We start from the raw sequence: 23123 nt of genomic DNA on the forward strand, positions 1-23123 counted from the left end.
TCTCCCTGAAGCCCAGGCAAGATATAGGCCAGCCTAGGTCTCCCACATGCTCTGTGGCTACCAAGGAAATAGGTGCAGAGTCCTTCCTATTTTGAGTAGGAACCTACTTTATTTTATTTGAAAGACAAAGACCAGTGTGGCCACACAAAATTCAGTAGAATGCTACCTAAACTCCATAGGTTTTAAGAAAAAAAAAAAAATCAAGACAGTTACACACTAAGGTTGAATTTTCCCTACAGGGTAGAGTTTTTATATAAATATATTTCAAACCATCCTTCCCTCCACATAGAAGATCGGCTGGCTCTATGGAATCTGACTGGCACACCAAAAGCTGCTGTAAAATGTATATTTTGTAGTCCCTTCTGATTATGTCTGGTTACCACCATGTGGCCATTATGAATTCACATTTATTCTTAGAAAATATCCTTAGGGGTGTGATGAAGATGCACAGGGCAGATAAATACTGGCAAATGAGGGCTAGACTTTCCACCACAGAATCAACAGTCTGATCCTAAGCAAGATGTCTAGCTTTACAACTCAATGACTAGGAGTGGAGACAAGAAAACAAGAAAGAAATAGAGCAAGATGTGTCATTATGACTCCTGCTGGTAGGTGTGAGATGCCTATATTAGTTACTAGGGCTTTTATAACAAAATGCCACAAACTGGATGACTTGAAACAATAGAAATCCATTGTCCTACAATTCTGGAGGCCGGAAGTCCAAAATTGAGATGTGAGCAGGACTGTGCTCCTTCTGAAACCTATAGGGAAGTCTTTGTTTCTTCCTAGGTTTTGGTGATTTCCAGCAGTCTTCATAGTCCTTGACTTGTAGATACGTCACTATAATGCTCTGTCTTCATTTGTTCTTCCTTTTGGGTATCTTTACGTCGTCTTCCCTCTCTGCCTATCTGCCTGTGTGTCCACATTTCTCCTCACGAGAATATCAGCCATCCTGGATTAGAACCTATCCTGATCTCACTTTTAACTTGGTTATATCTGCAAGGACCTTATTTCCAAATAGGGTCACAATCTGAGATACTGGGGATTAAGACTTCAACATATCTTTCATTTCTGGGGGGAGAGGGTGGGGAATAGGACACAATAAATTCAACCCATAACCTCCTAATGTAATCATATTATCCTTTGGACTTAAACTTTCCAGATACGATTTGTTGTTCTTCCTGTGGAATAGTACATTGATTAAATTGCCTCTTAAGTTCTTCAGCTATCAGATGGTTTTCCCTGGCTGGCTGATGTAATTAGGGAACTAATAACGGAATCAATAAGGAAAAGAGCGTGCTCTTTCATATTTTCCAGCTGTTCCAATGATTCACTTAGGGCTCTGCGTGTATGTGTCGCTACTGAATACGTGCTTGTTAAGAGAGATGCGAACATTAACTATAGTGAAAGAGGGAGAGAAAGGGATCTGGATTGTTCTCCGGTAAAAGTCCAGAAATGATGTCCTTGCAGGGAGAGGCCATCATAAGGCAGGATACAGAGGGAAACATGGTCTCATATGTAACTCTGTATGAACAAAAATGCTTCAAAATGTTTACTGCTTGGAAAACACATTTTAATATTGCATGAGCCATTCTGGTTTGAAGCCATGCAGTGCTGTATAAACACCATGTGAGCTAACACATTTCCCATCCAAGGAAAGATTCACCACTATCCATGATAACCTCTGTGAAATACCATTTTGTTGAAAATCCCATGATGCTTTGTCTAATTCCAGTTCCCTAATGAACAACTTGGAATTTCAATTCTTAACCTTTTAAAAGATAGATAATGTATACATTATAAATAGAAAATTAGTATAAAAATATAAGTGGAATAATGCATAGCTTTGCACCATTATTGAAATTATATATATATGTATATATATGTATATATATATATAATAAAGAAATCTGAAAATGATGAGTAGCTTTTAAAAAGTAAATAAATTACTCATCATTTCACAATTCAGAGATAACTCTCTTAACATTTTGGCATATTACCTCCTAATATAGTTCAAGTTATGCAATATTTTACATAAAATTAGTATTAATATCTACATATTTTGTAACATTTTTTAATGTCTAGAGTAATGTTAAATAGCTTTGGTTTATCTGCGGAATTTTTTAAGTTTTATTGAAGTATAGTTGATTTACAAGGTTGTGATAATTTCTGCTGTGCAAAAAGTGATTCAGTAATACATAAACACATATCCATTCTCTTTCAGATTCTTTTCCCACTTAGATTATCACAGAATATTGGGTAGAGTTGTCTATACTATACATTAGGTACCTGTTGGCTAATCATTGCATGTACCTCAGTGTGCATATGCCAATCCCAAATCCCCATTCAACTCCCCTCCACCCATCCTCTTTGGTAGCCAAAAGTGTAACATATTTTTAAATAAATTACATATAATGAACATTTTCATGTCATGAAATCATCTTTCAATACTTTCCATTGAATGATTGCCTATGTGCTTTGTTTCTATTTCAATGTTATAGATTTCATTTTTTAAATTACTAATACATATTCACAATAATCCTTAAAAATTTCTGTGACCAAAAGAAGAAAATACCTATTGCCCACTCTGTTACCATTGCAGAGATAGTTAGTATTAATATTATGGCCTATATTGCATGGCAGTGTGATTGTCTGAATTTCTGTCTTCTGATGATCATGGTATTTTTAACCTTTGTAATCCTAGCATTCAGTTCAGTGCCTGAAGCATAGTCATTTTTTAATACACTTTTAGTGAATGAATGAATGAATGAATGAAGAGGCTGCAAAGATCTAGCTTGTGGGAGATACACCATTCGTTTCAGACTGAGAAACTTACTGTGGATTGAGAAACAAGGTGGCTCACCCAAGGCCCTTAATGAATAGGAGTTTGCTCTTTCTGTTCATCTAAATCAGCCTCCAGGCAGAGAATTCAATTAATTTTTTTTTTCCCATCAGTCAAACTGAAGAGCTGAAAAAGAAAAAGCAGAGACAAGGGAGTCAGGAAGTGAAACTGGCTTGGATGAGATCTACAGCTGAGCTCTTGCTCTTTCTGTTGGGAAGAGCATGGGATGAGAGGAGCCATACTTCTCCCAAGAGCACACCTGGGCAGGAGCTGCAGTGCATGGCACTCTGCCATGACCAGTATCCTCCAGGATGGAAGGTCTGATGGTTTCCTTGGAGGACTAAGACTCCGGTGTTGTCACTGTGACCCCCAGGGTTTTTCTTGACCTGTCACTAGAGTTTGCAGCAGAGGAAGACGCAATCATGCTGGGTTTCATTTGATGGAATTTGGGGCTCTGTTTGCTCTGAGTAGAATCTGACAGACAGTCTGATAGCTTTGGGTTGTAGAAGGTTCCACCCAAAGTCTCTTCAATATTTAATTAGGAAACATCTCTCTTAATTCTGAGCATATATTTATCAGACACCTGCCATAGGAAAGAGAGTGACCCAGTTCTTGAAACCCTAAATGAAATACTCGGTCCTTGAAATAAAGTATGTCAATATAGTCTTCCCAGCAGGATGGTATGATCCTTACAAACCCTCTCCTTTCTCCCAAGACCCTCTCCAATATATAAATATACATATAGGTAAATATAAAACATCCAGAAATAGATGGATGGATAAGGAGACAAATGGGTAGACAGACAACTGCCACCTGCTTTTGGCCAGCGACCATCATCACATCCATCCTTTCTCTTAAAGCCCCCCTGACAAGCCAGGCTGAAGACCTTGAATATATAGACACCAATCTTCTTACTGTCTCTTCCACTCAGTCCACACCACCTATCTCCAAAGGCCTAGCTTAAGATACATTTATCCAGGGAGCTTCATTTACCCATTTTTAGCCTAGTTTATTTTTCCCATCTCTCGCCTTTTAGCGCCTTAGCCTTTGCCCCACTTTCATTTTTGACATGCTTATAGTTACCCTTTTGGCTTCCTGAAGAATTGAATGCGTCTCTGTGCGCCCTGTAATTTAATGGTGTAGAGCTCGTTCTGTTTTATTCATTAAGTTGGTGAGTAAAGAAAGAGACTGAGGGCAATGGAAGAATAGTTTTGCCTTTTTTTCCCCATGTGTTGAGCTGGGCACACATACTAGTTGGTACTTTCTCATAGAGTGAGAGATGAGCGATCCCGGCTTGTGTAAATTCTGTGAGTGTTGGTGGTATTGACATGGTTTAGTATAAACCTGAAATCAGATAAATCATCATGGACCTCCTAGTTTTCCATTTGGTTGCTTTATAGAACAAAGCGTCATTATCTTCATTGATAAAATGGAAATGCTAATGCATCTCCTTAACTACTAATATATGTGTATCTCCACAACCACACACCCATATCTGTTCTTTACTGGACAATAGAGACTTTTAAAAAATATAGTTCCTGGTGCCAGTGTTCAATAAATACTTACTGAATTAAACTGAAATGGCACTATACTTCCTCAAGCCTTTTTGAGATAATCAGAAGTTCATGCAAAAATTCTTTCTGTAGGCATTGTAAGATTATGGACTCATAACTTAGAGATGGAAATGTTACCTGGGTGTGCGTGCACTTGAGAACACTATGGGTAAGCAGCTCTTGGGGGTGTGATTCTTGGGGTGTCCTTCCATGACCTCATTTTTACAAACTTGCAGACCACCTGCTTCTCTCTTGCTTGGTTTCCCCACTTGTAAAAGTTTGTGAAAAAAAAATAAACACGATGGCATTCTCATTATAAACCAGACATCACGATTCCGTGGAAGGAGAGGTGAGCCAGGACATCAGAAAACCTACATCCTCATTCATTTGACCAAAACATAACTTCTTCAAGGTTGAGTCTCATGAACTGTAAAATAGGAGGTTCCTGTGTTCCCCTGTTTTATGCCAGGCATTGTATAGTCACTGACACACAAAGCTGAGTAAGGCATGATCTCCACCCCTCTTATAAATTAGAGTCTAGTGGGGGAGGAGGTGTGCTAACCAGTTATGGCTGAGTGTAAACAGCTTCATGGAGGCATATAGTATTGGCACCATGGGGGGGGGTGGTTAACTGTGCCTGGTTGGATCAGAGAATGCTTGAGGGTAGGGGTTTACATTAATAATAACTGATAACTGTCTTGAACTCCCCTCAGTGTCCTTGTAATGCTGAAATGTATGTGAAAGAACAACTTAGTCAAATAATAATGATGATGATGACAATATATCTATTATTCCATTATCAGATAGATTCAGATATTATACTTCTAGATATTCAATTACAAATAAAACCATACACTCCTGGCTAGTCTTTACAGAGATTCTGTGTTTTCCCTTTTGTGTTACAAAGGGGCCATACTCTGCATTCATAAAATAAGAGAATGTGGAATCTGATTCATTTGGCCTTGCAGAAGGTTCTATTTTTTTGGTTTTTTTTTTTCAAAGTCCCAGGGCTCTTCTTTTTTTTTTTTTCCTGTTTTCTTATTCCATGGAGTTTCTTCCATCATTACCTCCCTGTTTTAATTATTGATTTATGCAATAGATATTTAGGTGAACACTTTATATATGTATTCAAGGAGTATAAATAAAACTAAATAATCAGACAAATCTGAACGACATACCTGTATTTTACCCTCTGGTAAGTGCTCAGTGGAAAAAATGATGAGTGCAGTGCACTGAGAAGAAAGAGTAGTGAGTGGGCTAAAGGTCAGAGATAGCCCTGCATGGATGGGTAATTTTCACTCAGCCGCAAGAGTGGTCTTATCCTTGCCATTTTACAAAGATGTGGGAATGTGAATGAGTCTGATGTCTTTAGTGGCACTGAAAAGTTCATGTCATTTATATTATATACAAGAAGAGTAAGAGATAAAGCTGAAAGGGCACACTTTTTTGCATACAATATTGTATCAGGTATCACATGAAGGGCATTTTTACATGTGTCTTATTTTTTTTCCTTGAACACAGAATCTACAGAGTGACTTTCATGTAAGGGTTTTTCCATAAACATATATTTTTAAATAAGTGTTGCTGAATTATTTTAGATGTAGCTAAAGACTTTATAGAATTTAAAGAAAAAAGGAGGAGTTCCCATATGTCTCAGTGGGTTAAGAACCTGACCTAGTCTCCATGAGGTTGTGGATTTGATCCCTGGCCTCTCGCAGTGGATTAAGGATACAGTATTGCCCTGCAGCTGAAGCTCAGATTCAAACTCTAGCCTAGAAACTTCCTTATGCCTCAGGTGCAGCTGGAAAAAAAAGGAAGATATAATTTTACTAAAAGCCTTGCCCCCAAGGTAGAGACATGGCCTCAGAAATGGTTTCAAAGCTTAGCTCAAAAGCATCAGCTGATTGCCTATATATTGAGCCAGAAGACACCATGATAAGTATGGCACAGCCATGTACATACATTTGTATATGAATAGAATGGATGCCTTCTTGAGGGTGTTGGGCACACTGGTGGGTTGGGATGTTCTTCTCCAGGGGGATGCACATGTATTCTGTTAAACAGCACATCCCTTGATGCTTATGCTCTCCTCACTTCATTATTTTGCAGCTCTACAGCTCCATGGACTTTGGGAGACGGTGGCAACTCATGCATGAACGCATCACACCCAACAGGTTTTACTGGTAAGCCCCGTTTTCAGACTCACCACCCTCTTGGATAAGGAATTATCAGGCAACATAGCACTCAGGACACATCCCTGGACACCTTCAGCCCTTGAAGTCACATGTGCCCTAGCCCTTTGCTACTCCAAGTTTGGTTTATGGACCAGCAACATCAGCAGCACCTGGGAACTTGTTAGAAATGCAGAATCTCAGGCTCCACAAAGACTTACTGAGTAGCACTCTGCATGTAACATGATCCCTGGTGACTTACTGTGTCCATTAAAGTGAGAAGCACTGGGCTGGAGAAATCCATGAGAGCATCATGACCATCTGTGCTGTGTACTAATCTCTCTTATTTTTGGAAAAAGTAAATATTTTATGAACCTATTCTAAAAAGCAATATTTTCCTAAAATGTTCTCCAAAGAACATTAGGTCCACACAATGCTTGTCCTTCCATAGGTGTTTCTATGGTCAAATAATTTTAGGTGATGGTTACCCCACTCTACCTTCCTGGAGACTCAGGATTCACGGTAGGATATTAAAGACTCTGGAGAAGGCTGGAATGAAGGAAGCTGCCAAACATGAAGTCAGATTCCCAAACTCATTTCAGTCCAGAATTCCTGTCTCATATCACACCTGATAAATCTTTCAGAATGATGCCCATGGAGCAATTTTGAAAAATCTTTTTAAAGAGTGAAGGCATTTCAGATGGACAGTTAGCCCTTCCCCCTAGTTGGGAAGTGTTGTCATTAACTGGTATTTTTTAAATACATGCTTACTACTGTTACTTTGGCTGTAACAAGGGAAACCTGGTTTAGTGTAATTTTAGCTTTTACTCTTCCTTGCTGGAACATAAAAATGCTTCTTCCTTGTGTCTTGCTTTAACTTCAATGAAAGCGATGGCCAAATATGTGTAGGGATATCTGTAGGCAGCCTGAACCAAAGTGTGTAATATGCTTAATTATATGTTTGATTAAAAACAGAAACAACATTAGCAGTGCTTGAAAATAGTAACTATTCCATGCTCATTTTAAATGCCTTAGTTCAATTCCCTTAAGAAGTCATGAGATGGCCGTGTATGCCTTCCATTAGGTAGGTGCAGGGTATGCGTTGTGGGGTGATGTACATTTACATCCATTTTTGTACATATACACATCCATACCAACATCTTTGGAAGCAGCAGTTTCACCCAGTCCCCTCCTGCACCTACAAAAACTATGTCCAGAGTTAAAATGATGATTTCTGAAGCACCATGTCAACCATGTCTTATTATATATACAGAATCCTGGGAGAGGAAAGGGAATTGCGAGTGTTGCTTTTGCTTCAATACCTGGACTATCCCCAATTATTTTTCCCTTTTCAGACCAACTATTATTTGGTCTGTAACTATTATTACAATTATTACTTGGTCTGTATTTAGAATTATTAAGATTTTTTTTACAATAGAGTAAGGCAGAAAAAGAAGTATTTGTTTTTTCTGATGTTCTGGCTATATAGTTACAGCCTTTGGCTCAGCTAAGATGGACCATTTCTCGGTGTACCATCACTCAGAAATCCCTCAAAAACAAAAACAAAATCCTTCTGCTATTTCTAGAACAAACTCCTGATGGTAAGGCCATTGGCCGCCTAGGAAGTCAAGTTGATGGAGAAAGAAATATAATAGATTGGATAAGTCTTGTCATCATTTTGGAAGGAAAATAAATTAAGTAGAGGAAGGGCAGAGTTTTCCTATGTTTTGCAAAGAGCAAGAAGAGCATGTTCCAGCTGCTGTCTGCCTTCCCTCTTCCTTTGTGTAAAAAGAATAAATCCCCAGGTCCTGATAATTGTGTTTCATTTCTTCTTCACTCTCTGCTCCTTTCATATATGCCCCCATGGGGAAACGTAAAAGTTAGCGCCTGTGCTGGCCAGCCAAGTGGTAGCTGAAAATTCCATTTTTGTAATTATCACTTCTCTGTTTCTGATGTATAATTGCCATGATTATTCTTTTAAGTGTCATAGGAGTTGCAGAGAGCTCATTTTACAGAGGCCATTATTTTCTTCCAGTGACAGAATCCATGACTGTCAAAAAACTCCAAACCACTTATATTGAAGAGACATGGCTTGTATGGGTTTGGAGTGGAAATATCGACTCAGCAGCTCCTTGAGGAAAGACAAAGTTCACTTCTCAGGGTGCTGAGCACAGTTTTGGCTGAGACAGGGCCTCTCCCAGCTCTGGTTTCCTCATCTGTATAATGGAACAATATTCTTCTTCTCTGTTTCCAAAGGACCAGATGCAATCGTTTCAGAATTGGACTCTTGGCAATTTCATTTTTCCCTTCAAGTTTTGTAATTTGTAAATTATGTCTTAAATACTATATTTATTAGTAGTTGTGAAGAACATGGCACACAAGTGATCTGTCATTTTTTCTGGGATGCAATTTTGAATCCCATGCTGGGTGAGACTGCCTGTGAACATTGGATAACAATTCAGTGGGTCTAATTTACTGTCAGGAATCCACATCTCAACCTAACCTTATTGTCCTCACTCTTTCTTGCTTCATGATTCTTCTGACGTGGTGAAAACAAATCAACATCAAAAAGCCCTAAAACTGTTTCTTTGGGAGGGATCATTTAGGATGAAGTGGCACTGGTAAGTGTGGGGACACACTGGAGAGAAAATAGCCATGTCAAAACAAGACATTAAAATGAAAGACCATTATATTATGTTGTGTAGACAAATAGAGTGAAAATGCAATCCAGACAAAATATTGTCCAAATATTGTTATCTATAAATTGGAGATGTTCAAAATCTATATTTGGAGATAGACATCCATGAATGTGAGGCTTCTTTTCCTATGCTGCCTTTAGTTGGTGGAAAGTAGCAGTCTAGAGGAGATCTGTGGAGAAGAGTACTATAATTCAGAAATGATTTCTGCCGAGGGTGGGGGAGAAGAATCAACCCTCTAAGTGATGACCCTGTAACTGATGGCTTTGAAAATGCACTGGGGATTGTAAGGGGCTATCATTGTTATCCATTTCCTCCTTAGTGCCCCACAGTGCCTGGGGGTTAGATAGGGCAGGAGGCATGATATTCATTAGCATTAGTAATCAAGCTTCCTATAGAGATAAAATTTTCTTTATGAATTCCAGATGTTCCAATGCCATCAAGAGAGGTCACCTAGGAATCTTACACCCTGGAGTGACTTAGCCATCATGCTCACACCCCTAGAATTGGACTGACATGACAAGTCTTTTAGTTGTGACCCTTTCACTCATTTGACAACTGCCTGACAGGCAGATTACCAGACTTGTCTTATGCTCCCATTCATCACTCCAACTACTTTAGTGATTTTTAGTTTGTAGGGACATCACAAAAGTAGCTAAGTATCCTAATATAATACTTCTCTAGTCTCTGCTTGACAAAGTTATCATAGGGAAAAAACATTTTGTTTTGTTTCAATATCCTACTGAGCTGCAAATGAATAGTTCTTCTTCCCTTCCAATGGGAGAAATTTAGCAGGCAGGCACATTCTGCAGTGGGAAGATTATTTTCATTGCACATCCAATATGAATACTTGTTATGGTTCACAGCTTTGCTTCTATGGACCCTCACACTACCTAGGTATTTGCCCTTTTCCAGCATCTTTTTCAAGGAGGGCGCAGGCATCCTAGGCCTTGCTGAGTTCTTGTGTAACTGGACTAGTCCCTAAGTGCCTCTGATCTCTAATAGCTTTTACTTGTATAGTATAATGAAAGAGAGAAAGAATGTATCCAATATCTCTTCCTTACTAACTTTTCCTTAATTATTCTCTCTCCTGAAAGATTGGGGTCCATTTGTTCCTCTTCTTTGCCTTTTCTCATTGTATGAAAGTGTTGTGATAAAGTAATATACCCTAAGATGTTAAACTCTTACCCCTTTTCTGGGGTATTTGGGTTTCAAAATTGACCGGCCTTTAAAATTAAAAAAAAAAAAAAAAGAAAATCTATAGGAAGACGATAGTTGTACAACAAGTTCTAGATCAGCCCACTGTAGGGTGTTCAAGGAGAGGGTCCTTTGTGGACAGCTCTTTTGACCTGTTGCAATGCTGGTTGCAGGCTGAAGAGTCGCTGGTGTGTAGGGACAGCCACAGTGGGTTCCTTGTCTCTCTCATCCTTAGACTAATGTTGGCTTACTCATTGTAGGTTTCTAGTGATGGTTGTCCCAGCTGCTTTTCTTCTTTTTAAGAAAGGTCATGAGGGAAGATTGGATGAATGGAAAAGCAGCACATGTCCCTCCTGGTGTGTATAGATAGGAGGTCCAAGGAAAATAGCTTGTAAAGGAAAAAAGGATATGGACTAGAAAGTCCTTTCATTGCAATATTTTCTTTCCAGTCTTTCATTATTCTTGTTTTTCCTCAGTCTCTTTTTTTGGATGAATGTGCTCTTTTATATGTAGCTTAAACATCTTACATGTGAATTTGTATAATCTACTTTCTCCCCTCTTAATGTTTTATTACAACAATTTTTATGTTACTGTGAACATTTTATAGCCATCATTTTAATTATCTAGGCAACACTTCACTCTGTAAAGATATATACTTTATTGCTATATTCTATTTTTACTAGACATTAGAAATGTTCATATTTTTCATTTTTTATAAATAATGGTTCAGTTAATATTTTATGTATATTTCCTTACTATCTAGGATCATTTTCTTGGACCAGTGTCCCAGCTAGCCCATTGAGAAACATATGTTTTTTCCTAGTCTCAACAGAGTGTCACATTCAAGTGTCACATCCATATGCAACACTAAAAGTATTTTAGAGCAGTGTAGCTTTTTACTGAACCTTTCCTTGAGAGGAGTTGCAAAGAAGCATCACATCACACAGTCAACGGTGAGTCTTTATAAAACCCCTTTATCTCTTCAAAATCCTTATCATCTTAGACAATCATTACTTTCTCATATGTTCCTTCTCTTTCCATGGGCTATAAAACTATTCTCAGCCACAGGGTTGTCCACAGCACATCCCCTTCCAAAGTACCTCTCCACTCTTACACACCTTCCAAAGTATCATAAGCTTTTCTTATAGAGAATGATTGACCCTCTCTCCTTTGCCTCTCCATCTATCACTCTTATTCCACCCCCAGGAAATCCATAAGTGTTTGTTGCACATCTATTAGAACACATAGGAGTGAAAATCGGTGATTGTTAGGGTTTAACAATTTTGTCTATATCACCACTAAAAGGAGAATAATTACATTAAAATATATACATTTGAGGATCTTTAATCCTTGTCAGAAAATATAAATCATGTGCTATTGTATATTCCCACCTAAAATATATGCAATGAGTCTATTTATAGTTAGTACTCCCTTCCTGGTTGGGAAAGGCAGCCTCCAAAATGGCCCCCAATGATCCCTGCTTCTGGAGACCACACCACTGAGTAGCCCTCTCCCTTTGAATTCAGGCTGCATTGAGTGACTTACTTCTAGTGATTAGCATGTGGCAGAGGTGAGGAGATGTCACTTCAGAGTTCCAGTTACAAAAGGACAGTGTTTTTTGTCTCAGGCGAATTCTCATGATTGCTATGTGAGCTGCTTTCTGGAAAGGCCCATGTGACAAGGAACTGAGGGAGGTTATAATCAGCAGTCAGTGAGGAACTGAGAGCCTCATTCTGACAGTTCGGTTCCAGGGAGGAAAAGTTGAATCCTGCCAATAATCATGTGCATGAGCTTGGAAACAGATCCTTCTGCAGTCAGGCCTTCAGATGAGACTGCAGCCCTGGCCAGCACATTGACTGAATTCTTGTGAAAGACCTTGAGAGAGAGGCATCCAGTTGAGTCATGCTCAGATTCCTGACATGTAGAAACAGAGAGACAATAAATATTTGTTATTTTTAGCTGCTAATATTTCTAGTGAGGTTGTCAACTTGTTTCATTCTATTCCATTTTATTCTGTTCTACATTTCGATGGCAGGATTTTGCTGAGAATACTTTTTATTCCCTCTCTGAGAGTGTTTGTATGTGTGTGTATGTGTAAACATGAGCCAAGTGTGAACATTCCCATTCAGAAAAGTGCTAACTTCACTTACAAAATTCCCATATATCTGAATCCTAGACTTACCCATTTCAGCCTAGTAGCAGCTGTGAGTGTGGAAGACATTGGGCAGAAAGGCTGGAGGTAAAAATAGGGCATGGTTATTTGAATTAATGTGGCTGGACAAACCTCCTTACACCTTTACTTCAATTTAAACTCTGTAAATCTCACGTATTCTTTAATGTAGTCTATGTTTTACTTTAAGGATGAGCTCCTAAACTATGGTTCCTGAAGAATTACATGGTGAGTCATCCTTTGGATATTAATATATTATCCATGACAGGGTTAAGGAATAGGCAGAATGGCTTGAGATTTTTTCCTGGAAAATCAAGCTCTTTTCAAACAAAGTTAACATTATGGGCTGAATTTTTGAAGCTCTCTCTAACTGTGCACCTACAATTTTGCAAACACAGTCATTTGCCATCTCAAGTAATGGGATTTAGGCATCGACCTGATAGAAGGGATCCGATTTAGAGGCCCTTTGCAAACTAGGGTATGCCACAAATAATATTTAATTCAACTCTCCCTTACATTTTTAAATGATGCAGCAATTTAAAAATACATTACATTGAAAATAATACATGCAAGGTCACGAGGGGAGTGTGAAAGCTCGGCTTTCAAGCAGAAATCAGTTTCTACTTTGCTGGCAGAGGCCACTTAAATGCTGCATGTCTGGTTACATCTCGGCCTTTGAAGAGCTATCTTAATACTAAGAACGGATGGAGTGCTCAGAAACTATACACCATAGTCAGTGCCCCGGGGAAGACAGAACCCTCAACTCTTTGGATGAAATCAAGAGGTGCTGGACTCATGTGGTACTTTGGCTTACCATGTATGCATTCTATGAAGGAGGGAAAATAAGGAGACCTATGTAGTTGTAGACTTAATGAAGTCTTTACTGGAAGAGAAAGTGTCATATTTGACCCAGCCTCTGGAAATCTGAAAAGATTTCTATGTGTTAAACAGAGACTTCAAAGACAGCCACATTCACTCTCCTCATCCAGTGTAAGAAACGTTCTAAGATTCAAGTAGAAACACCATTCCTTCTTCTTTCCCCCACTTTTTGGCTGGTTTCTGTGGAATTATAGACAGAGGGCCTCCAACTGCTTATTCTACCCAGATGATTATGTGGCAGACATGAGTAATAGCCATTCAGCACAGAGAGAGAATAATCTCACTAATACATTTTCAGAGGGGAGCAAATTTGGTTGTTTTCACAGTGGGTGAGATTTCAGATAGCTATTGTCCTTTAGGGAAGGGTCAAGCAACCCACATAGAATAAAGCGTCTTGACTGCTCTAGTCTTCTTTGGAACTCAGATTGCCCATTTAAGCCTTGCTCCCTACTTGAAGAAGTGAAAACAGTGATAGCAGTGCACTGGTCTTAGCCGTCTTGCGTGGGGAATCTAAGAATTGGAAGGTCAGGGAGAGGCCTAGAAAAAGAAGAGGAACAGCCCAAGGGGAAAACATCCACCAGAAGGCTTGGAGGCTCTTCAGTATGCAGGGTTGCAGGTGGCAGAATCAGCCTTTTTCTCACTGAGTAAATCTCAGAGTGCCCTGCTCCATGTTGGGAGAGGAGTGTATAATTGTCTGCTTAGGCTGGATGGCTTTAACAGCAGAAATATATTTTCTCCCGCTTCTGGAGGCTGGAGATCTGAGATCAGGGTGCCAGCATGGTTGGTTTCTGGAGTGAGCTATCTTTCTGGCTTGTGGGCAGCTCCCTTCCTGCTATGTTCTCACATGGTGAAGAGGGAAAGTGAGGTGTGCAGTGTTTCTCTTATAAGGATGCTAATCCCACCATGAGGACTCTACACCAATGAACTTGTCTAAACTTAATTACCCCCCACGGGTCTCATCTCCAAATAACATCACCTTAGGGGTTAGGGCTTCAATGTGTAAATTGGTGGGGGACACAACTCAGCCTATAGCAAGGTTTAAAACAGGGAAGACTTTGAGAAGAAACGTAAACTTCCCAGAGGACATCTCACCGAGGAGAGTCCTAGAGCAGAAATGTCTCAGGCTTCTAGGACAAGATACAGAGGCAATGGCAAAACTACAAAAATAACTTTTAAAAGACATAAACATGATTTAGATACTTTATTCCTGTTTGTCGATTCAATGCAAGCTTATTGTAGACATTCAAGGAAAGGCAGAGCAATAAAAAGAAAATAGTTACCTCTAATTTCACTGTCCAGAAAATACCACTTAAAAAAATCAAGTACATCTTCATAGACTTTTTCCCCTATTATAATATACTATAATTTTCAACTTATTTGTTTTTATTGCAATTGAGGTTATTTATTTATTTATTTTTTGTCTTTTGTTGTTGTTATTGTTGTTGTTGTTGCTATTTCTCGGGCCGCTCCCGCGGCATATGGAGATTCCCAGGCTAGGGGTTGAATCGGAGCTGTAGCCACCGGCCTACGCCAGAGCCACAGCAACGCGGGATCCGAGCCGCGTCTGCAACCTACACCACAGCTCACGGCAACGCCGGATCGTTAACCCACTGAGCAAGGGCAGGGACCGAACCCGCAACCTCATGGTTCCTAGTCGGATTCGTTAACCACTGCGCCACGACGGGAACTCCAAGGTTATGTTGTTTTTAAACTTTTGCATCTTTTAAAAACATACTTGAACATTTTCCTGTACCATTCTCTGTACTCTCTAAACATAATTTAAAACTGTTGTTACTTTCATTGTATTCTAATTGGTGGCTGTATAATAATTTAATCCCCTTCTGTTATTTAACATTGATCTTACTTCCAAAATTTTACTATTGAGGAAGTCTTTGGAATATTATTTTGAAAACCTTTAAGTAATTATTTTTCCATGGTCTGATTATTATATTTTTTAAGGATAGATTACCAAAACAATATGTATAAATATTATGCCAAGTTGTTCTCTGGAAATTTTATAACAATTTCCACTCCAACTAGTAAAATACCACTTCACTACACCTCATAAAAATTTAATTTAAAAAAGTAATCTAATTTAATATGCAAAAATGGATTTTCCTTGTTTTAATTTGCATTTCTTATCAGACCGGTGAGTTTAGACATGTTTTCATATATTTATTAGCCATTGTATTTCTTTTATGTGACCATCTGTTTTTGCTTCTCTTTTATTATGAGTTTTTTTATATGGTCTCTCATTTTGTTTCAGGATTGTCTCCAGTTTATTCTATGGATTTTAATTGCCTTATGATATCAAACGTACTTTTTACTTTAAAAGTGATCAAATCTTTTTATTTTTCTTGTTATACTGTCTTCTATTATTTTTGTATTTAGATTGTGCCCACATTCTATGATCATGAAAATATTAGCTAAAGATTTCTGATTTGTGATGCTTCTTTACTATATAGTATATATATAACATACATTATAATTATATATATTAAATTATATGACATTAAAAACACATTCTCCTAATTATGCCTCAGAAATCTCATATTGATAGTTCTCTGTTTTATCTTGAGACTATATTATAATTTAATTATTTTAATAATTTAATAACTTTAAACCATATTGATGGGTATTTTTTAGGATTTGTAGGATCTCTATTTTTTAATAAAATAAACTCCAATAAACATATTCCCACTTAATTCTGTGCCCATATTTCTGACTGTTTCCTGTAGGAGAAACTCTGGTCAGAAGTTAGGAACCATTGAGGATGGTAGGTTCACAGCATTTGTCAGCAGCTTTTATTCTCTTGGCTTGGTCAGTTCTCTGTGCCCTAAGCCAGACCACACTGTGTTTAATTATTGTTTATAACACAACGCTGTGCCTGGTTGGGCAAGTCTTTCCTGCAAAACATAAGAGAACAAAAATAGATCCTCTTCTTTTTCCCCCAAAATATCCTTGGCTTATCTTATTCATTTATCCGTCCAAATAAATTTGGAATCACTGTTATGTTTCAAAATTCCCCACTTCCCCTCTCCCTATAAAGGAACTCAGGAGACTATTGATTAAAATTGCAGCAAAGCTCTAAATTCATTTGTCAAGAACTGAATATTTTTCAACATCCAGATTTCTTTGGGGCCATGTGGTTTGTTCTCCTTTTAGAGTATTTCTTTGTATTCCTCAATAAGGTTGTGTAGTTTCTCTATATGTCTTACATATTTCTAGCTAATGTTATATCGAGGAATTTTCACTTTGGGTGCTATTGGAAGTAAAGATACTTTGTACATATCTTTCTTCAGATTGGCATGACTGAATTGGATAACCATAAGGTGTATCTACAATTTTCCCACACACACATATAATTGGTGCCCTAAGATTCTTTATATTATAAAGAGATTTTTTAAAGTAATTAGGGGAATGTGATCTAACTAGAGATTCATTCCTGTAGGGGGCTTGGGAATTTAAAGGAGAAGAGCTGTGTGCTTAATAACTATATGATATTAGGCAATTGTACTTAATTAGCTGATGTCCTTTCTGACTGATGAGGCATCAGTATACCCTGCCATCACCTCCTGGCTGAATGTCAGTCTTCTCAGCTTGGCACATAGTAAGTGTTTAATGAATATTAGATATAAAATTAATAATAAAACAACTCCTAAGATGAGAGGATAATTGGCAGAAATGAGTATCATCATTAATTTGGTGGCAGATAGCTCTGAGTATCTCTTTGAAACTAAGTAAGTTTGGTTGTATCTGCATATGTTTTTCTCTACATTCAAATCCCATTCATTACCTAATTGTCATTGTTTGTATTTCTGATCTTTTTTTCCAGTTATCAGCCCATGCCTTGTTATTATACTTGTTAAAATTATTTTAGAGAAAAATATTTCTAGCTTGATGTTAATAAAATTCGTAAAACTATAAGCTGAAGATTGTGTTGTATCAGATCATGTGTGCTTTAACAGATGTGATGCAAATGTTGAGACAAATCCATGCAGATTGCCAAGGGAGCATGGGCAGAAATGGGAAACACCAAAAGAACATTAGGGAAAATGTCATGATTGCTCAGCAGCTGAAGGGCCCAGGCTAGCCTGGTATGCCAAGTGAAGGCTTCTTGGAGGAAATGAGATTGAAGAACCTTGGATGATGGTTGACTTGGCAAGTAAGAAAGGGTTCTCCTTCAGGGAGCCTAATTAGAACAAAGCTGAAGTCTCAGTATATTTGGAGAGCAGTTGTTAGAATAGAGTTTCTTGGAGTTCTCGTCATGGCACAGTGGTTAACGAATCTGACTAGGAACCATGAGGTGGCGGGTTCGGTTCCTGCCCTTGCTCAGTGGGTTAGGGATCCGGCGTTGCCATGAGCTGTGGTGCAGGTTGCAGACGCGGCTCGAATCACGCGTTGCTGTGGCTCTTGTGTAGGCTGGTGGCTACGGCTCTGATTAGACCCCTAGCCTGGGAATCTCCATATGCCGCGGGAGCGGCCCAAGAAATAGCAAAAAAAGACCAAAAAAAAAAAAAAAAAGAATAGGGTTTCTCAACCTCAACATTTTTGGCATTATGGTCTGGGTAATTATCCTGTGCTTTGTAACAGGTTTAGCTGGATCCCTGGTCTCTACTCTGTGAACGGTCACAGAACTCCTCTAGTTGTGAAAATCAGAAATGTCTCTAATATTCAGATGTTGCCAAATTATTCTCTCAGGTTATCTCCTCCCTCCATTGAGCACCACTGTGCTAGGAAAATAGGATTTTCATTGAGGGGCAGTGAGAAATGAAGCTTGGGATGTAGACTAGATTCAGATGGTGAAGGGCCTCAAACATGAGGTAAGTGGTTTAGACATGTCTCTCTGGGTAATGGAGGGCATTCATCTCTTGTGCAGGGGATTGGCATGACGGTCATGTTTTACGAAGATTTATTAACATTTGGTACTTTCCTTGAGATACTTAAGTGCATTCCGTGCAGCTCTCTGTCAATATATAAGCTAATGATTTTTTCAAGACAGATGCAAATCTTCTAAAGTATCTCGATCCCAAGTGCCAGTCTCCAATGAAAAATTATGGGATTTGGGGCTTTTAAAAATGTATGCCTAGTATATATTTTAAATAATCCATTCCTGTTTATACTTTAATTGATACAACAGCCTTAATTTTTTTTTTTATTAAACTAGGATTTAATCAGAGTTCCTGCCATGGCTCAGTAATAATGAACCCAACTAGTATCCATGAGGACATGGGTTCAATCCCTGACCTTGTGCAGTGGGTTAAGGATCCAGCATTGCCGTGAGCTATGGTATAGGTCACAGACATGGCTCAGATCCTGCATGGCTGTGGCATAGGCCAGCAGCTACAACTCTGATTGGACCCCTAGCCTGGGAACTTCCACACAACCATGGGTGAGGCCCTAAAAAAGAAAAAAAAAACCTGGAATTCAATAATTTTAATACACATTTTTTATTCTCTCTTTCCATCTTCTGATTCTTTGTACACATGAAATAATTTCTCAAAAAAGTGTAGTTGTATTATGTCACACCATTTATGTTTCTTTTTTCACATTTACCTAATCAAAACAATTTTCTCTATGTGGGCATAGTATTTATAAAGATCACTTTCATGGCAGAATATACCACTGAATTGATATACTCTTCTTGTATACTAAAGAATTATAGGGAGGTTACAGCAGAAAGGACCCTGAAAGATGATCTGGTCTAGTGATTTCTCCACTAGTGCTCTTGGAAAGTCTATGGGAGTTCTGAAAAATTGTCCCAGGGACTATCTGATACACAGGAAAGCCTTAGTGGTGCATAGTGATCAGGTCCTTGGCCCTCTCATTTTTGATTCAGCCAGAACTACTCAGCTTCTTATGTTTTATATGTTAGGCTTATGCATAAGAGTTGTTTTGAAGATGGCAGTCCATTCATCAAGGAAACAAATTAAAACATTTATAAAATCATCAGTCTAGATTGGTCCTTTCATTTTATACAAGCTACATACTGGTATAATTGTCTTCAGGTTATCCTATAGAGTAGACATTTTTTCAGTGGTTAAAGTCTTGCCAAAGAACCTAAGCCACTGTGCTAATGAGGATACTACCTGGTGATCCTCTGCTCTATCAAGGGCTTCACCATGTTTTGGTAAGAAGGTAAATGTCCACATTCACATGGAAATGATTTTATGCAGTTAAGTGATAATCCATAGAGCCTGGTGTGAGAGAGAGTGAAAGACTATGGTGATTAGATTGGAAGAAATTAACCCTTTCTTTTACTTGGTGGCAAAGGGTGCTAAGGATCATTCAGTCACACTGTAGCTTGTTTTATTCTCAAAGGGATGCTTAAAACAGGAAACTCCTTTAGTCAGTTAGGCTTTTTCAGCTGTCAGCAAATTGCTTTTCAAAGACAGCGGTTTTCCTTCTGTGTACTTGTTTGTGTATTTCTGAATATGTGACAGGTGTATGCTACCACCTTGATCCCCTTTGCTTATAAGTACAAGAAGGGACAAAACTGTCATTTAGGAATCCATGCTGTTTCTCCTCAATTTCCCTGAAATCAGGACACACTCTCCTCCTTTAGCCCTCTTACTTGAATCTGCTCTTGGGAAGGACAGCCTGGATGATGGATTAGGTGCATGCCACGCCCCTTTTCATCTCCCCACTGGCCAGCCTTATCACATTGCAACATTTGCCAACCTCTTCCCTTAACAGTGTTGAAGAGAAGCTGTCAAGTAATTTGTGCAAAACTGTGCACAATAGAGGCAGAAAGAGAAATCCCCAGGGGGGGGGGTCCCTTCTCTGCCCACTCAGCATTTCAGATGGACACGAGGAGACTGAAGTGTTGAAAAGGTCAGACCCTGGAACCAGTCTGATCTATAAAATGCACCAAAGTGTGCAGTAATTGCCAAGGAGCTGGGCCAGAAGCACTGGGGGGTTTAAAATGGGATGTCCCTGCACTTGTTAAGTAACACTGGGAATGAGAGATCCAGGATCCTGAATCATACATTTCTTAGTACTAACACCCCCCTGCTTAACAAGTGTCATTAAAAGAAGTGGCAGTGAAATAGGGCAAATGGAGTTGGGTTTTATGACTATTTTCTACTTTTTTTTTTTGTGGAAGAAGATATTTGAAACATGAATGGCCTTAAGAGGTATGCTATGTCTCCTTTTGTTCTTCCTTTTCTTTCCTATTGACTTGATGTGAGCTTTGTTAGGATATCCCAGCACAGAGAGAAACTCAGTACATTAGGAGGAAAAAAAATCCATGGCTTGTGAGGTGTCATGGAAAGAGTCTGAGAAAGATTCAGGGCTTCTGGGGACTAATTCTATTTCTGCCACTGGAATAGCAGCCAGGACTTAGGCTGCTCTTAGGATCCCTGTGGTTTTGTGAACCTTCATCTCTAGAATTCAAAGGGCTGATAGAAGGTCTTGGAAGTTTAGTCCAATGCTTTTTGTCCCAGAAGTCGATAATCCTCTTGTAGCCTGTGTGTTGATCTTCAACATTAGGTGCTGGGAGGAGAGAAATCCTGTCCATTCCTCTGATAGAATGTTTTTTCTCAGATGATGGTCAAGGGAAAACCTGCAGTGGATCGACCTAAGATGCTCATTAAAATGCAGATTCTTGGGGCCCCACTTTTAAACCCTTGCTCTGAATCTAGCCTCAGGAATCTCCATTGCATGTGTCTCTCCCAGTAAACAGTACATATCCTGGTTAGAAAATGTTTTTCAAAACCAAGGATCAAGTTAGTGGTGTCCTAGGGTTGTGCTTTGAGTCGCGACCCAGGGGCCCCTTACCAAAAACCCTTTTCTTCCTCCACAGTACTTGACATCTAGAGTTAAAGAGTACTTCCAACCAGCGAAGACATTGCCCCCTCCAGGCATCTTTTAAAAATGCATATACTACTCACTAAATGAGATAATATATTTGTGTGCTTTGAAAGCTCTAAGGCATTATTAAAATACTTTGTAACTGTAAAACGCTATATGGATATTAGTCATTATTAAAATAATGCTTCTAGTTTTTATTAACACTGTGGCATAATAGAGGCTATGGATTTTATTTATGTCCATTTAGATGTACTTACTAAGAAATTCTTTTCAAGAGACTGGAGTCCCTATTCTGTGAATAGTGTATTCATGCAAAAGGATATAAAGGACAGTAGGTATGGGTTATTTGTTCTAGTGCTTAATTATCTCTTAAGTAATAGAATTGTACATCCAAATGCATTGCTGTGTGACTTTGGCGGTGCCTTTCAACAATGAACTGTATGCAATAGGTATTTTCTCACCCCAGCTGTGCGCTCATCCGTCTGACTTGCGTGGACAAGTTTAGCAGGTAAGAACAAGAAGAAGCTTTTAAAGTGCCTGCCTGCCTGGGGTGTGCATCTTTTACCTCTTTCATTTCATGATGGCCCCCACATTCCAAGATCCATAATGGACATATGAAGCACACCTAAGCCCACACGTCTGTGAGGAACCCAGCTCTCTCTCCTGATTCCTAGTATGGAGCAGAGCCTCCCATGGAGCCCAATATAGCCAAGGCAGTCCTCCAGCTGGCCCCCAGATGTAGGAGCAAAATATATAACTGTTGTAAGATACTGCATTTTACCATGATTTATTAGGCAGCAAGAGCTGAGTGATACAGTAGCGTGAAAGGAAGTTGAGATAAGTTGGCAAGTATCTGATACAAGGGACAGTAGTGAAATGCCACAAGAGAGGTACCACCTGAGATAGAGGGGCCAGAGGAGGTGGCATCAGTAAAGACTTCAGAGAGGAACACTAACAAATGAGTTCAGTTTCATAGGCAGACTTATGGGTGTGGTCCTGGGCCTTCTTCTGGGACATAATGGTGGGCATTTCAGATAGAAGAAGGAACAGAAAGGGAGCCTCAAAAGCAGGAGAGCATGGGGTGTGTTTAGAAAATTATTCATGGTTCAGTCTGTCAGGAAATTCAAGTTCTATGCTCATGGGAGAAGAGATGCCGATAAGGCTGAAAAGAAGATTAAAGTGATAACTTAGAGGTTTTAAATGCCAGGTTGAAGATTCTTCAGTTAATACACTTAAAGAACTGGGCATGCTCAGGACCAGTCTTTAGGAAGGTCATTCTTGCAGCAGGATAAAGGGCAAATCATCGAAGGAAGAACTGGGGACCAGGTGGCCTGTTAAAAGGCTATTACTGGGGGCAGCAAATACAGGAAAGAGGAGATAGAACTTCAGAAAATTCTAGAAAATGTGCTTTACAATTTAAAATGTAAAAGAACATCTTGAAGAGTAGAAAATGAATCTAAATCCTCTCATTCTAAAATGCTGTTTCTTGTCTTTATATTTTTTGTTCTTTATGATATTTAAAAACTCAAGTTCTACTTGGAAATAAATTAACAAGGTGTAGTGACCACAGATTCAAAGAGGGTTTAAATTCAGCACTGTATTTACTACATAGTTGATGGGAAATTATGCTCTGAACTTAGGTGTAATTTCCCCCAGTGTAAAAAGGCAGTGAAACAGTGTTCCCTGAGTAGTTTTGCGTTTCTTTATTTTTTGTGCATGGATTTTCTGGGGGGTGGGTGGATGTCCTAGGAAGTTCTCCTTCGGTAAGTAGCCTTTGTGATAGGGATTTCTGTGCAGGAGGTT

General features: G+C 38.9%; 1 protein-coding gene across 1 annotated transcript in view; it reads left to right on the plus strand.

Annotated features, from left to right (window-relative positions):
* SORCS3 (sortilin related VPS10 domain containing receptor 3) overlaps window positions 1-23123 on the plus strand; it is a 437279-nt gene that overhangs the window by 203980 nt on the left and 210176 nt on the right. The window contains exon 5 of the mRNA XM_047762685.1: window positions 6505-6578. Coding sequence (XP_047618641.1) covers window positions 6505-6578 — 74 coding nt within the window. The remainder of the gene's footprint in view (window positions 1-6504; window positions 6579-23123) is intronic.

This window comes from Phacochoerus africanus, chromosome 15 (assembly GCF_016906955.1).
Source record: "Phacochoerus africanus isolate WHEZ1 chromosome 15, ROS_Pafr_v1, whole genome shotgun sequence".
Taxonomy (NCBI): Eukaryota; Metazoa; Chordata; class Mammalia; order Artiodactyla; family Suidae; genus Phacochoerus; species Phacochoerus africanus.